The sequence below is a fragment of the Pseudonaja textilis genome, chromosome Z (assembly GCF_049901715.1).
Source record: "Pseudonaja textilis isolate UNSWEBS1 chromosome Z, rPseTex1.2, whole genome shotgun sequence".
Classification (NCBI taxonomy): domain Eukaryota; kingdom Metazoa; phylum Chordata; class Lepidosauria; order Squamata; family Elapidae; genus Pseudonaja; species Pseudonaja textilis.
Window position 1 is genome coordinate 4,939,920 of NC_142008.1, and position 17,402 is coordinate 4,957,321.

General features: G+C 40.7%; 1 protein-coding gene across 1 annotated transcript in view; it reads right to left on the reverse strand.

Annotated features, from left to right (window-relative positions):
* Positions 1-17,402, reverse strand: part of TTC21A (tetratricopeptide repeat domain 21A) — a 61,068-nt gene that overhangs the window by 10,860 nt on the left and 32,806 nt on the right. Inside the window, exons 16-23 of the mRNA XM_026718477.2 lie at positions 11,799-11,871; positions 10,765-10,875; positions 9,248-9,386; positions 7,798-7,904; positions 5,838-6,026; positions 4,721-4,831; positions 637-718; positions 291-441 (exon numbers count right to left, since the gene is read on the reverse strand). Of these exons, the coding sequence (XP_026574262.1) occupies positions 291-441; positions 637-718; positions 4,721-4,831; positions 5,838-6,026; positions 7,798-7,904; positions 9,248-9,386; positions 10,765-10,875; positions 11,799-11,871 (963 nt within the window). The remainder of the gene's footprint in view (positions 1-290; positions 442-636; positions 719-4,720; positions 4,832-5,837; positions 6,027-7,797; positions 7,905-9,247; positions 9,387-10,764; positions 10,876-11,798; positions 11,872-17,402) is intronic.

The following is a 17,402-nucleotide window of genomic DNA, read 5'->3' on the forward strand; positions in this document are numbered from 1 at the left end:
AAACTGGGATCATAGTCTATGTTATTTTCATTATGAAATTGGATGGAGGTGGGAGGGTTTATAGGGATCAATATGACATGTAAGTTGTCATATTTTTATACAAACAGGAACTTGGGAAAAGTGGGAGGGCCACCAATTCTTTTTCTTCTGTAGCATTAGAATGAAATACAACTCCATCCTCAATTATTTCTTCCTAATATACAATGGATGTTATAATTTTGGGTCATCAACATCACATTTAGATGTACCTTAAATCTGTGATTTTCATCAATTCATTCTCTATGACTTACCAACAATAAAGCCCCATGCAATAATTATAGCCAGGTTCCAAAGCTGTTCGAATTGATTTTTTCTTGGCTAGTTCGAAAAAGAGTGTTGCTTCATCAAGTTGACCACTTCTTCTTAGCAAATCAATCAAGCTCTCCATAACTGAAAAGTTATCTAAATCACAAGTTTATACTTTCAGCAAAAATATATTTTCAACACTTTTCAGTTAAATTTTTGGTAACATATATACATGACAAATGAATTATTTAGTTTGATAATCTTTTAATTTGTTTTGTAACTTACTTTAATAATCCTATTTAAGTTCTAAAAGAAACATATAAGTGCTTTTATTAAATTATAAATACATACCAGGGGTTTTCTCCAAAACATTCCGGTAAAGACTTATGGCTTGCTCATATTTCTCTTTTCTAAACATAAGGTTTGCCAACATCTAACAAAAGAAAAAAATATTTGCATATTTCAACAGAAAGCAAAACCACAGCATTTTTTAAATTCGTTCTTTTATAAAAGCTAATAAAGATAAAAATAAATGAAAATAAATCTGTGAAGAGCTGATGCATAATGACTTTTTATCTTAAACTCTTGGTCAACTTAAGTAGAATCATAGAACCTTAACAACTGGAAAAGATCATTTCTGGAGGTGCACTAAGTTGTGGGTATCTCATTTCCTTTTGTGATTGTGGGTCTTTGTGGGTCTGTATGTGCCTACATACACACGTGCACAGGTAGTCCTCGACTTAGCAATAATCCATTTAAATAATAGAATAATAGAGTTGGATGGGACTTTGGAGGTCTTCTAGTCTGAACTCCTACTCAGGCAGGAAACCCTATATCATTTCAGACAAATTGTTGTTCAATCTCTTCTTAAAAGCCTCTAGTGATGGAACACCCAGAACTTCTGGAGGCAAATCATTCCACTTATTAATTGTTCTCACTGTTAGGAAATTTCTCCTTAGTTCTAGCTTGGAACTCTTCTTGATTAGTTTCCATCCGTTGCTTCTTGTCCTTTAGTGACTGCTCAAAGTTACAATAGCACTGAAAAAAGTGACTTATGACAGCTTTTCACTCTTAGACATTACAACATTCCCACAATCATGTGATCAAAATTCAGGTGCTTAACAACTGGTTTAAATTTATATCTGTTGCAGTATCCCAGGGTCACGTGATCCCCTTTTGCCATCTTCTGACAAGCAAAGTCAATGGGGAAGCCAGAATCACTTAATGGCTGTGTTACTAACTTAAAAATAAATGCAGTGGTGATTCACTTAACATCTGTGGCAAAAAAGGTTGTAAAATGGGGAAAAATTCATTTAATAATTATCTTGCTTAGTAACATAAATTTTGGGCTCAATTGTGATTGCAAGTTGAGGACCACCTGTATACATAGCTTATTAGAGTTATATTATATTTTTCCTTTAGGATTTGCAAGCAAGGTATACTCTATCCCAGACAGACTGAACAAATAAAAATGGGATTTTGACTGTAGAATAGCTAAATCCATAAAAATAGTTTCAAATAGATAATATTTTTTTGCATAAGCTGAACTTCTAGATAAATAGATAGCTTCTTTCTTCCATATGGGGAAGTTTGCAGATAACTGTTGCACAGTGGATAAGTGTAAATATCTTTCTTCTTTCTTGTTGGTTTGAATTAATTATATTCTTCTGGTTCTATCCTACTCCAGCTTTTGATCTGTCAGCAGATTCGGGGTACTCTGTCTACTACCCCACTTTCTGGCAGTTTGGCAATTCATTCATAAGCCTCTTCTGACTCTCCAGGGAATGTTCATATGAAGTAGTAAATGTCAACACAAAATCAAATATTTTTGTGAGACTCTTATAGACTTATAAAGTAAAAAGCTTTCTCAAAATGAAAATAAATGGTATTGCTGCTAGTCTGAGACAGTAAAGACTGAATTTGTGTGTACTATATTCTGTATCATCACACCATTAAGACAAAAATCGCTATGGTGTAAAACAAAACTAGCTATGTAGAAAAGTTTAAAAACCAATGCAACACCTTATGCCAACAGATAAAGGCAAAATGCACAAATTACTACTGCAAGCAAGAGGAAAACACCCTACGTACAAAATCCACCTGTGCCTTCTACAATTTTGTAAACACCAAACTTAAAAATTCAAGAACCATCTCACCCCTAAAAGGACTAAAAGGGAAAGACTACAGTGATGAAACTGATAAGGCCAACCTCTTCAACATATTCTTCAGATCAGTCTTTGTAAACAGCAATAGCTTATGCCCTACATTTTCTAGTCATGCCACAACTAACTGTAGTGATCTACTACATATTGATTTTACAGAATATAACGTAGAAAAGGCACTATGAAACTCAAAACCATCCCTATTTATTGACCCCGATGGATTATGTGCATACTTCTTAAAAAAGCTCCCCTCTGCCATAGCAGAACCCCTAAGCATTATATATGAGATATCATTCAGAACCAGCTCCTTACCGAATCTATGGTCCTTAGCTACGGTCATCCCTATATTCAAAAAAGCCTGGTTGAAAACTACAAACCAATATCACTGTGTTATGTCATGTACAAAGTCATGGAATCAATCATTAACCAATTCATCACCCTCCACTTAGAGTCAACCAAAAACAATTTGGTTTTAGGAAAAAATTGTCCTTCAATCTACAACTCCTACACTGCAAAAACATATGGACTTATTCTACGTGACCAAGGTAAAGCAATAGACGCAATTTACATAGACTTCTGCAAAGCCTTTGATTCAATGGTACATGACAAACTACTGTTAAACCTAAACTCTTATGGCATTTCCAGATCCCTTCATAAGTGGATTGCTGCATTCCTGTCAAACAGGCAACAAATAGTAAAAATAATGAGCGCTATATCAAACCCTGCTCCAGCTAACAGCGGTATCCCCCAAGGCAGTGTTCTGGGACCCATACTCTTTATAGTCTATATAAATGACCTTTGCGATCAACTGCATCCTCTTTGTGGATGATGTAAAATTATTCAATACCACCGACAATGCAACTGTCCTTCAAAGTGACCTTGATTATGTGTCTGTATGGTCAAACAATTGGCAACTCCAAATCTCGATCAACAAATGCTCTGTCCTACACAACGTTAAATAAAATCAGTACGCCAAATACAAGATAGGGGGATATGACCTCGTTGACAACCCTCACTCTGTCAAGGACTTCAGAGTCTAACGACTTAAGTGCTAGAGCTCACTGTAACAGCATTGCCAAAAAGGCAATAAGAATTGTAAATCTAATCTTACTTCCTCTGGAAATATAGAATTGTTAACTAGGGCATACAAAACCTTTTCTAGACCAATACTTGAATACAGCTCATATGCCTGGAATCCACACTGTATATTGGACATTAATACAATTGAGTGAATCCAGAATTATTTCACAAGAAGAGTACTACACTCCTCTGCTCGCAACAGAATACCCTATATCACCGGGCTTGAAATTTTGGGCTTGGACAACCTTGAACTATGCTGCCTACGATTGGACTTAAGCATAATACACAAAATTATCTGCTACAATGTCCCCCAGTCAATGACTACTTCAGCTTCAACCGCAACAGATACAAACTCAGTGTTAACCGCTCCATACTTGATTGCAGAAAGTATGACTTCAGCAACCGTGTGATCAATGCCTGGAATGCAGTACCTGCAGTACCTCTACTGTTACAACCTCTAACCCTCACTCCTTTAACCTTAAACTATCCACTATTAATCTCACCCCATTCCTAAGAGTTCTGTAAAGGGCGTGCATAAGCGCACAATCGTACCTACTCTCCCTTTCCTATTGTCCCCATTTATTCATACCTATTTCCTGCATTCTTACTCATGTTTATACTTATACCTATTATCTTGTAAGTGATTGACAAATCAAATTTAAAAAAAATATTGTTCTGGGCTATAGCAAATGCTCCGTTTATGTCTGTGGAGATTCTCAGTCATCCAGGGTCATAGTTGTCTCAAAGGTGTTTTTTTTTTCTTCAAAAGACAAATGGACTGTTTTTTTCTTTGAGGAAGAAGAAAATATTTAGCTTCTCATCCAAGAAGCTTCATCAATTGTGACGGCAGGGGGATGGAAGTTTTCTTCTCCCACCATCAGAACTGATGAAGCTTCTTGGAATGAGAAGCAAAATGTTTTCTTCTTCTTCCTCAAATAAAAAAATAGTCTAAATACTTTTGAAGAAAAAAAAAGCACCTTTGAAGCTCCCTTTAACACATCTCTTCATGTGAGCAATAGAATTGAATTTTAATCTGAGAGCGTTTCAAACTTTTGTTCAGAGTCACTCAGTGAACAGCTGTGTGTGTGTGTGTGTGTGTGTGTGTGTGTGTTTGTGTGTGTGGCGAGTTATCGAGATAAAGAAACCCACATTTTTTTTACAGCTGAGTATGAGATGGCAAACAAACTGCATACCATTGTTCCAATTTCACTGCACTCATCATCTTGAAGCAGGAGAGAACAGTAATGCTCACACTGGTCTGTGTCTCCTAGTATCAAGTATAGTTCAGCTAATTCAAATATTATCTGCAAATAAAATGAAAATAACATCTATTCAACAATAAATTTATAAGGGAATGATAATTGCAGATAGTCCTTGAGTTATTCAGTTTATTTAGTGACTGTTCAAAGTTACAACTACACTGAAAAAAGTGACTTATGTCCTTTTTTGCACATTTATCACCATTGCATTATCCCCATGATCATGTGATCAAAATTCAGATGCTTGGCAACTGACTCATATTTATGACGGTTGCAATATTCCAAGTCATGTGAACACATTTTGTGACCTTCTGAATCTGACAAGCAGAGTCAATGGGGGAAGCCAGATTAGCTTAATAACTGTGTTACCAACTTAACAACTGCAGTAATTCACTTAATAACCGTGGCAAAAAAAGTCTTAAAATGAGGCAAAACTCACTTAACAAATGTTTCATTTAGCAATTGAGATTTTGGATTCAACTGTGGTTGTAAATAGAGTATTACCTGTATATCGGATACCTCTAACCCTCACTCTATGTTTGAACTAAATAATTAACTTAATTTTTAGGTTGTTTTCAATTCCATCCTGAATCTCCTGCTGGTAAACTAAAAAAAGAAATATTCAAATCCAAAAGCAAAAGTTCGTTTCTAGGCTTTGTCTGAGGTAAAGCCTAAGCAATTTGATCTGCATCACTGAGTTTGTGCTTTAACTTCCTGTAATTCATGCTTGGAACAGTTTTTTGTTACCATCCAGATGCCAATTTGTCTTGGCATCGTTAACATAAAATACACTATATTCATTTACATAGTTTGCCTTTTTTCTAATAATAGTACTGTAGTCATGCTCTTTGCTACTTATTTCAAATGGGTAAATTTTTATTTTAATTTTTTTATGGGTAAAGCAAAACAAATTTATAATAAATCATCTGAAATACATATTGCTGCTTAAGAATGTAAAAATGCGTTACTGAATCTGACCCAGCATTTTTTGTGAGAAGTCCCAGAACTGGACAGTTTAGGTGGTTTGCTTTTCAAGTGAAGAGTTGGTTACCTTATTATCAGTTGGTACGGAGGCCAGGGCCTCTGAGTAGTACTTCACAGCCTTTTCATATTCCTTTTCTGATTGATGGAATTTGGCAAACTGCACACAGATTGTTAGTAGCATTTGTTTTTGAGGAGGGATCAACTCAGGCTGCTCTACACGAACTCTCTTTAATATCCTTTGCTGGATGTCATAAGCCTTCAACATGACAAATGCATAAAATTATAGCAATTGAGGCTACATGTAAGCTAGCACCTGATGAATATGTAATTCTGAGACAATTACTTTGTCACGTTCTTTAGATTTAAACTGCTATTTTCCTTTGAGGATCTTAAAGTGGCATACTGGTTTCTCCCCTTGCCATTTTATCATAAGGTTAGGCTGAAAATTAGCTATTGCTTTAAAGTCTATTGTGTGGTTTGATTATTGGACTGAAATCAGGGGACAAGTTGAGTGCCTTTGGGCCATTTACTTTAATAGAATCTATTTCAAAGATCAGGTGACAGCTCTGCCTGGCAGGCTTTTGCACCACTCTGTGCTGTATGCCAATTATGCCCCTTGCTGGATAAGAAGGCTCTGCTCTCAGGCCTTAGTGGGCTACCGCAAATCATTTTATATAGGCTGCCCTTGAAGAAGTTGCAGCGGGTGCAAAAATGAGACAACATAGGCAGTTAAGAGTAACATGTACGCATTTCTGCTCTGAAAGCTGCATTCACTGTGCTTGTAGGTGCAGTTCAACAAGCTGGCAATCATCTATAAAGCCCTTCATGCCATAGGACTGGATTATTTGTGGTACCACTTCCCATCAATTGTTTCTATTTGTAGTAGAAAAAAACATTCTAAAGACTGGTATTTGGGGGAGAGATCCAGGAGGAAAGCCTTTTCTGTCTTAAAGCCTCTCTTAGAACGTCCTTTCCCCAAAGATTAGATTGGCCCTGGCCCCTGAGTGGCATGGGCTCTTGAAAGGCACTGAAGAAATGGTTGTGTTCCTGGACTTGAGGTTCACATTGTCAGTTAGAGTCTGGATAATTAGATGAATTCTTGTTTGTGTTTTAAAATCTTGGCTGAAGTTATATATGTTATTTTTATTGTTGGCTCTGGTTTTTAATTGTCTTAACAATCCAGAGTCACTATGGTGAGATACAGGGCCACATAAACAAACACCACACATGATTATTGTGGAGAGATAAAATTGCGAGTCAAATTATAGTAGTATAATGTATTTGGGCTTGATTTCCTAAGATACAAGTCTAATAAGTATAACAGAATAATAGAATTGGAAGGGACCGTGGTGATCTTCTAGTGCAACCCCTGCCCAAGCAGAAGACCTGATAACTTTCCAGACAAATGGCTGTCCAATCCCCAAAAGCTGAAGGTTCAATCAAGATGTTAGGGATTCTTTTTATTATGCATACATTTTGAACAAACCATTTCTCATTATGTCTCTTAATTTTGCATGTACTTTGGCTTTGCTTTAGAGATCAGACCAGAAACACTTAATTCAAGAATTAAAAACCCTAAATTCTTTAATCAGTAATGTTTCTTAGAAAGAATGCTAAGGTTACAATACAAGAATTTAAATAAATCCCCTACTTTCAAAGGAGACAACGATATATAGGTGCTTATTTTGGCAAATATTGCTTCCTTCCACTGTTTCGATATTGAGGGCTATTTTGTAAAGGCATGGCAGTTTACATCTGTTCCTGTTTTAATAACTGTCAAACCTTCTGTTGGTTGACAAAAAATTAAGAAAGATGAATATTGAACTCGTTGCTCTCAACTGTTTACCTTCTCTGTCTGAAAGAATAGGTTATATCATAAGCTTATTGTGATACAAAAGTTAGGTTGCTACTTGATTTCAAACTGTGACTTATTTGAAAAACACATGTATGTATTTTTTCTTGTATACTGGAATTTACTTTTAAATAATTTTTCCTGATTTGTGGTTTATGTGTTGTTGGTATTTTACCTTTGTCAGGGTTTCCAGAATAACTTCTCCTTTTTTAGTCGTTTCATAAATCTTTGCTAGTAATATTAGATTTTTCACATCTTTCATCATTGAAGGCAAATCATCAACTGTAAGTTAAACAGAAATAATTGTTGATTTGTATATATTTTCTGAACAATTAGATATAGAATTCTGCCATGCAGTTTTCCTCAGAAATTTCTCAGAATAACAGAGCTGGAAGGGACCTTGAAGGTCTTTTAGTCCAGGGGTCGGCAATCTTTTGGACCTCAGGAACAACGAGAGAGAGAGAGAGAGAGAGAGAGAGACTTTTGGCTTCATGCAAAGAAAGCAGCAGAAGCCTTTCTTTCTCTCCCCCAAACTCTGCCAGAAATGAGTCTTTGTGAGACTTGTGACGCTGGTGCAGTCTCTTGGAACAGGATGCCTTGCAGAGTCTCAAAGACTCATTTCTGGTGGACTTTGGGGGAGAGAAAGAAAGACTTTTGCTGCTTTCCTTGTGTGCAGCCAAAAGCAGAAGAAGAAAGAAGTGGAAAGAAGCAGCCAGTGGCCAGGCCAGGCACATGGGGTCAGTGGGGCAAGTTCCTCCCTTCTCCACTTTCCCCTCTCCACTCACTACCTTGTGTGGTCCACAATGCAAGTGACACAAGCTTTGTGTTCCTGCAGGCCATGTGGGTGGTGCAACCTTGTGTTCTGCGCAGCCTCGATTAATTGCTTTAGGAGTGCTTTGGGGGTGACATTTCTCAGCAGACCACCAAAATTTTCTCACGGACCACCAAGTGTCTCCAGTCCACTAGTTGGTGGCCACTGTTCTAGTCCAACCTCCTGCTGAAGTATGAAACCTTACACCAGTTCAGACAAATGCTGTCCAATTTCTTCTTAAAAACCTCCCAGTGTTAGAGCACCCACAACTTCTGAAAGCAAGTTGTTCCACTGGTTAATTGTTCTAACTGTCAGGAAATTTCTTATTTCTAGGTTGTTCCCTGTTTGAATAGTTTCCATCCATTACTTTAACCTCCAGCCCACTAATCATCTTTGCAGCTCTTCTTTTATTTTATTTTTATTTATTTATTTTTGTCAATTGCTTACAAGATAATAGGTATAAGTAAAAACATAGTTATGAATACATGGATACATATAAGAAAAATAAAAAAATAAAAGAAACAATAGGACAGGGACGGTAGGCACACTGGTGCGCTTATGCACGCTCCCTACACTCTTCTCTACACTGTTTCTAGTTTCAATTATATATATATTTTACCTATAGCTAAGGCAGAGATGATGTGATAAGACATAGTCTTAATAGTCATAATAATGAGGTAGTGAGAAATAGTGAGAAATGAGGTATTATATACAAATATTGTGGTATGTAGATGACGAGCATGTTTCTGCCTTATATCAAACTCCAGCTGAAGATAAAAACTACAGCCAAAAATTCTAAGAAAAGAAAAATTACCTGGATCATGATCCAGTGCTTGGCTCAGAACTTTCTCAGCTTTCCCAAATTTTTTGAGTTTTAATAGGAGATCAGCGAGATCATGACACAAAAAGTCCTGTTCACTCATCTTGAGAGCAACTTCATAGTAATTAATAGCCTGAAACAATTTGATGTATATTGATAATAGAGTCTCAGCGATTTAACTATGAATGAAAAACATGCTTCAATGACATTGACAAATCTTAGAGATCTAAGCTGAATAAGTAAATCATATCAGCATCAAATCTGCTGCTCTCAATAGACTGTATGACTTCACAGCTGAATTAAATCCACTCCCATATAATAAGAGAATAGGAACAGAATTTGGTTCATATATTTGTTTTTACCCATGCATTTAATTAATTAATTTTAATAGGCTTATACAGTTGCAATCATCAACTGATTCTGTTGGCTTGCAATCCCACCAAATGTATTCAAAAATGAAACCAACAGGAAAAAATCCCCAATCCAACACAGAAAAAAAACCCTCAAATGAATAAATAGCATTACATAATCAATTATTCCTATGCCAGAGATAATGAAATATTCATATTTCCTTCTAAGATCAGCTGAAATAATCAGGTTTTGCTAGTCTTAAATCTCAATAATGTTGAGCAAGTCATGTCTCCACATTTATTTGGATTAGAAAGGCAATCCAAATAATGAGCTGTACCTCTGACAATTTAATGAGCTAGAAAAGGAAAGAAACCAAACAAGACTATGGTGCGTTTTTTTTCAGCACAAAAGTGTCATCATAATTTGCTCTGGAAAATGAATGGCCTTAAAAAACGATTGATTGGAGCCAAAGCTTTTTAAAAAAAATTGTGAAAGAATAATAGGAAATACAAGAGAAATAATAAAGCAAAAGCTGGATACTTTGTTTCGAGGGCCTTTCTACCTCATGGTAGCATTTTAAATAAAAATGCATCTTTGCAATACTGCATTTCCAATAACTAATCAAAAGATTGTGTTTTAGCTCAGGGAAGGCTTTGGATTAAAAATAAATGTGTATTTATATACCCCACAAGTGTAGTGGAATTTCCCTGATAAATATACACAGGATTGTGTTGTTATGTGGTTTTTTTTAGTTGGAATGTTCAGTTTTATGTGAATATTCTAATTAATATAATAAAAGCAAGATGGCAACTCTACAAGGACCCTATAAATATTTTATGATGTGCCTACACATTTTTCTTGCATACAGGGCTATTATAAAACTCCTGTACTTCAAAATTTGCCACCACATCAGTGAGTCACGTAACACTGAGAAGATTTTTTTCCTTCCTAAATGTCCTGGATTACATAGCCTTTTGTATCTAATTCCACTTTAACCCAGTATTTTAGGGACTAAGCAGACTAATCCCAGATCCTGATTTTGACAATGTACTCAAGTACAAATTCAGTTCATTAGGCAGATTAAAGGAACATAGCAGGCTGTATATTTCCTTGGCTCGGTTCTGAATGATGTTGAATAAAAAAAAAAACCGTTTCTGAACCTTGTTATACTGGTGAGTGTACACGTATGCTTGCCCAATTTTCCGTGCTACTGTTGCATCCAGGGGATTCTTCTTCTGAGCTGCTTCATAGACCTCTAAAGCTTTTTCAGGCTAAAACAATGAAAGTAACATTGCAGTTATTTTTGTGTGTGTAATATTAATCATAATAGCTTTGGAATCCCCTGACCTCAGCTTCATTCGGTGCTTGTTTTTCTGGACTCTATACACTCACACTCACGTTAAAGATAATTTTTCATTGTCTCATTTGTTTGTTGTTTAAACTCTACTGATACAGGGTTTAATGCCTTCTGTTAACGTACAGACAGTGGAAACCTAGCCCTATCTTGATCAGTATAGCACTATGCTATATCTGTTTCAATGGTCAAGGAATATTGTGCTATTCTCTGGTTAGTTGTCAAATCATTGTACCTGCATTTAATCCCATTGCACAAGTCAGTACAGGAATCCAAGATCCAACAAAACATCCCCTTGTTACCAGCTTCCCTTCCCTTTCCAAACAAACAAATCAGAACGGGAACTTAATTTTTCCTCCCTATGTACATTCCTCTATGTACATTAACCATGTTTCTAATATAAAGGTAACAGCAGTTATTTCAAGCTAGCTAGCTAGATGATTGAGTTGCTGTGCAGATGAATTCTGTAAGAGCAGAAATGATATTGTGAGGACCTGTGGAGAAACCTTAAGGAATGGGGAGTGAAGAAATCCAAGAAAAAGATTGCCCCCATAGGGATGAAGAAGTATTGTGAAATGTATAGGTATTTTTGGGGTGTGTGTGTGCTGAGATTGTAGAGTTTAAGAAGAAAAACACTGTAAAGTTGGAACACTTCATCTGTTTTTAGGCAGCAAATGTATAAGGGTAATCTGCCTTCAAAATCCTGATCTGTCGAGCTGCTTGGAATAGTCAGAGGATTAATATTTATATATTTATTGTTATACATACACATGATGGAGGGAGAGAAGGGGGGAGAGACAGTGTGAGAGAATCAATAATAAAAAATCATTTTCAACTAACCTCTTGAATATTCATGTAGGCATCACCCAGGAGAAGACTAGTATGAGGACTTGGCAAATTTTCACACAGTTCACTAGGTAAAAGGATAGTATTTAAATTACAAGAAAAAAATTAAAAATATAGGGCATACTTTTAAGTTTTCATGAGCAAAAAGTAAAAAATAACTTTTAGATTGGCACAGTTCATTTGACTAGCTCCCAAAAGTGTTTTTTCCCCAAAAGGCAACTGGACTTCTTTTGTTTTTCTTTGTAAATGTTTCACTTCTCACCCAAAAAACAAGGGAGTCCAATTGCTTTTGGACAAAGCACCTTTAGGATAACCACAACCTGGATGATTAAGAATCTTCATAGACACCTGCACTGAAATATGAATGGGTACTGTTCTATATCAGCATATTCCAAATACTGAATACTGATTGGTCCACATGGACCACGACCCAATTGGTCAACTGAACGGCCATGATTGGCACGCTAAGAATCAACCGTGATTGGCCGAGCTGATCACAGGAGATTCAAAGCCCTGTCATTGGCCGCCGAGCCGCGAGCAATCCCTATATGAAGGGCTGCCACAGCTCCAAGATCTTGCACAGGTCTTAACATTGAAATAAAGAGCTGAATGTACACTTTTGGACTCGCGTCTCTGTGGGAACCGATCTACCTGATCTAACACTGGTGACGAAGGTGGGATCGTGAGACAAGAGACCAACCAAGCACGTGGCAAAGCAGCACAAAACAACCGACAAGATGGCCAGCAGCATCACGCCACCTGCACCCTTCAACCAGGCTGCCGAGGATTGGGAATCATACATTGACCGATTCCTAATGTTTCTTGAGAGCAGCAACCTAAAAGATGCCAACGGACAGAAAAAAAGGGCCGTGTTCCTGACACACTGCAGGCCCGCAGTGTTCAAAATGGCTAAAGCCCTAGCTAAACCCGCCAATGTGAAGGAGATGGATTGGGCCGACCTCGAATCGTTGCTGTGGTGCCACTATGCCCCCGCCATGCCCAATCTCATCAGAAGGCATGAGTTCTATCGGCGGGACCAGAAAGACGGCGAGAGCATCAGCGATTTCGTGGCCACGCTGAGGGACCTCGGAGGCATGTGAGGTTTCACCGACATGGACGAGGCTCTACGAGACTGCGTGGTCCTTGACCTCAGAGACCCCATCCTGCAGAGCCAGCTGATGGCATCTCCGACACCGAGGCCATCGCCGAAGCAACTGCATCTGAAGCAGCCAAACAGTCATTGGTTCAGATGCAGCAGATGAATGCTGCGGACCGGCCAGCAACCAGCGAAGTGACCCCAGCACCAGAGAAACACCCGGAAGCAAGCCCAAGGATGACCACCACCACCCACCATGGAGACGTCGCCTCCTTCTCCGAAACCGAGGAGGAGGAGATCCACCAACTCCAGATGGAACGTGATCGACGGGAACGGAGAGGTCGTAAGTCTGGGTTCCAGTGTGCCGGCTGCGGCGGCGACCACCCCCACTCAGAATACCGATTCCTCAATGCAATTTGTCTGCATTGTGATAAGCGGGGGCACATCGCCAAGGTATGCCAGAACAAGAGGAACCACAGCCCTGGCAATGAGATGGCAGCCCCCAACGACGAGACGGCACCCCCCCTCCGGACCAGAGACCACCACGCCGAGAGCCGGTGGAGCCGGGACAGCCAAAGCAAGCGACTCAGTGAAATGCGGCAGAGAGAGGAGACCCATCAGACGGTCATCATCGGCCATTCCTCGACCATCGACGCCTGGAAGGTGCACATGGAGGTAGGCATTGAGGATCAACCATGCGAGATGGAGGTGGATTCCGGATCCTACCTCTCCATGGTTTCCTGGCGCACAATCAAGCACCTGGTGCCTACCATCCACCGGCGTGAGCTAGAAAGTCAAAAGCTGACCCTAAAGGACTATCAGGGAAACCGCATCCCTGTACTCAGAACCGGACATTTTAAAATAACCTTCAAGGGGCATACCGAGGTGCTTCCACTCATAATCGTGGACAAGGACCACCCAAGCCTGCTGGAACTGCAATGGTTCATGCCATTGGGCATAGAAGTAACGGGCGTCAACCATGTCACCAAGGCGGACTGGGAGGCAACACTCATGCGGGACTTTCAAGAGGTGTTCAACAGCGACCTAGGCAACTACCGGCAGTCCGCAATCTCTTTTAACTTAAACCCTAACATTGCCCCAATCTGCCTTAAACCGTGGCGGGTGCCATTCGTGCTCAAACCCAAAATTGATGAGCAATTGGACAAGCTCATCATGCAAGGGGTCTTAGAGCCAATTGACCATGCCCGGTGGGAGACACACATAGTCACCCCGATCAAGCCAGATGGATCGGTCAGGATCTGTGGTGATTACAAGGCCACCCTCAACCATGCGTTGCAGCCGAGCGCCTATCCCGTCCCCGTAGTACAGCACCTTCTGCACTCACTGGGGGGAGGTAAGGTCTTCGCAAAACTCGACTTGGTGCAAGCATATCAGCAACTGACAGTCAATGCCGAGACCGCAGAGGCGCAAACCATCGTCACCTACCGAGGGGCATTCCGGTGCAAGCGGCTCCAATTCAGAGTCAGCGTGGCACCCGGGGTCTTTCAGAGCCTGATGGAAAGACTCTTGCTAGGAATAAAAGGGGTGGTTCCCTATTTCGACGATGTACTGGTGTCAGCTACAAATAAAACCCAATTGGAAAGCCGCCTAAGGGAGGTCTTGCAAAAATTCAAAGACACCGGACTAAAAGTTAAAAAGGAAAAATGTCAGCTTTACACTGAGAAAGTTGAATTCCTAGGGTACCTCCTAGACAAAAACGGAATCCACCTCACGGAAAAAAAGCTCAAAGCCATCAGAGAAGCCCCTAGACCTAGGAATAAGACTGAACTGCAGGCTTTTCTCGGCCTCATTAACTTTTACAATGTTTTCCTGCCCCAGAAGGTGACGGTAGCGGAACCCCTCCATAGGCTGCTGGACAAAACAGCTGCCTGGGCCTGGGGGAAGTGGGAGGAGAATGCATTCAAATAGACAAAAAACCTGCTAACATCAGACGCAGTTCTCATCCAATACAGTGAGACTCTGCCATTAAATGTGACCTGTGAGGCATCCCCTTTTGATGTCAGAGCAATTCTCAGCCACACGTTGCCGGACGGAAGAGAAGCACCCATCGCTTTCTTCTCGAGGACACTATCCAAGCCAGAAAGAAACTACAGCCAGCTGGACAAGGAGGCCCTAGCAGTCATCACCGGAGTGAAAAGGTTCCATGAATACCTATACAGTAGGACCTTTTCAATCATCACCGATCACAAGCCACTGCTGGGGATATTGGCAGGGAACAAGGCCACCCCGAACATTTTGTCATCCAGGATGACAAGGTGGTCCGAGTTCCTTGCTGCCTACTCCTACCAGTTGACGTGCTGACCCAGCAAGAACATCTCGCATACAGACGCGTTGAGCTGTTCCCCTCTGCCCGACCTGGAGGACGACCCGGCACCCACAACAGCAGCCCTGCACATAGAGACAGTACCCAACCCACTCTTGACCGCGTCAGACATTGCCAGAGAAACCAATAAAGACAAACGGCTGGCACGAGTCTTGAGCTGGGTAGGAAAAGGGTGGCCGGAAAGCGATGGCAACGAACAATTCAAACCTTTCTGGAACCGGCAAACTGGACTTTTTATGCAAAAAGGCTGCATACTTTGGGGGGACAGGGTTGTGATTCCAGAGACTCTACAAAAAAGGGTATTGTCTATGTTGCATGAGGGGCACCCAGGCATAGTTAGAATGAAAGCCCTGGCCAGGAGTTACGCCTGGTGGCCAGGAATGGATAAACAGATCAAGACTTGGGTAGTTGCATGCAAACAATGCCAGGAAACCAGACCAAGCCCACCCGCCACCCCAATCCTGGAATGGGAAACGCCCAGGGGTCCCTGGTCTAGAATCCATATAGATTTCGCAGGGCCTACCAAGGGACAGACATTCCTGATTGTAGTCAATGCTTACTCCAACTGGCTGGAGGTAAGCACTATGAAAACCACAACCACAGAGGCAGTCGTGAACAAACTAAACAAATTATTCACCAACCATTGGTTACCAGATGTGCTAGTGTTGGACAACGGCCCACAATTTACCGCACTAGCCTTTGAAAAATTCCTGGCAGAACGGGGCATACGGCATGCGTTGACAGAGCCCGCTCATCCGGCGGTGAACAGGCGGGCAGAACGCATGGTTCGTTTCACAAAGAATACCATACAGAAAATCGAAACTGGAGATATACAAGAAAAAATAAATAAAATGCTTTTAATACAACACATAACTCTCAACACAATGACAAACAAAAGCCCAGCAGAATTAGGTCATGGGCAGAAAACTAAGATCCCCGTTAGACAGGCTACACCCCACATACAACCCCAAGAAACCCCCAGACTCATCAAGCAAACTCTGCACATTCAACATAGGAGATGCCATCCATGCCAAAAGCTTCACAGGGGACCCACTCTGGATACCGGCCAAAATAACCCAGGTAATGGGCCCCCGGTCTTACCGACTACAAACCATAGACGGACGAAGCTGGAAGCAGCATATCGACCAACTAAGGTCAAGAACAGCTACCGATGACACCAACAACACGCAAATACCACAAACAACCACTAAGGGGGAGAAACCTCAAACAAAAAACAAAATAGGGAAGAAAATCCTAAAACGCAAACCGAACATCCCCAAGCCAAAATAAACCAGCAATACTCACCGGTAGACGATGAAACCGAAACAGACGAGCAGCCAGAAGCTTCACCTGGAAGGAGCAGCCAAGCCAGTTCAACCAGCCCGGAAAGACCAGGTGGCAACAGCAAAATCGGCAGCTCAACCGACCCGGGTAGACCGAGTGGAAGCTACCGCAGTAGGCCCAGTTCACTCTTCCAGGCGGTTCCATCCAAGAGAACTGGAACAACGAGGAGCCTGTCCGAACTGGTCGAGGACCAAGCAGCAACTGAGCCACGCAGGTCAACTAGACAGGTATGAAGCCCCACCTACCTGCGCAACTACGTAACCATGCTCCATCGGACTGAACCAAGGGAGGGGTGTTCTATATCAGCATACTCCAAATACTGAATACTGATTGGTCCACATGGACCGTGACCCGATTGGTCAACTGAACGGCCGTGATTGGCACACTAAGAATCAACCATGATTGGCCGAGCCGATCGCAGGAGATTCAAAGCCCTGTCATTGGTCGCCGAGCCGCGAGCAATCCCTATATGAAGGGCTGCCGTGGCTCCAAGATCTTGCACAGGTCTTAACATTGAAATAAAGAGCTGAATGTACACTTTTGGTCTCGCGTCTCTGTGGGAACCGATCTACCAGGTACACTATTAATGTTCAGCAAATGATAACTATAATGTGCAAATACAATAAATACCTGTATAACCATATTAGGGAATGGGAACACCCTTAGGCATTCATAGGGAAACATGAAAATTCTGTCATATCTGAGACAGCACTTTTATTGTAAACATGAGGAGAAAGGGAAGGCCAAGTCTTCTCATTTTAAAAAGGAGTATACTATCCCCTGGAGAACTATGTTCTTCTCTCTGAACCTTGTC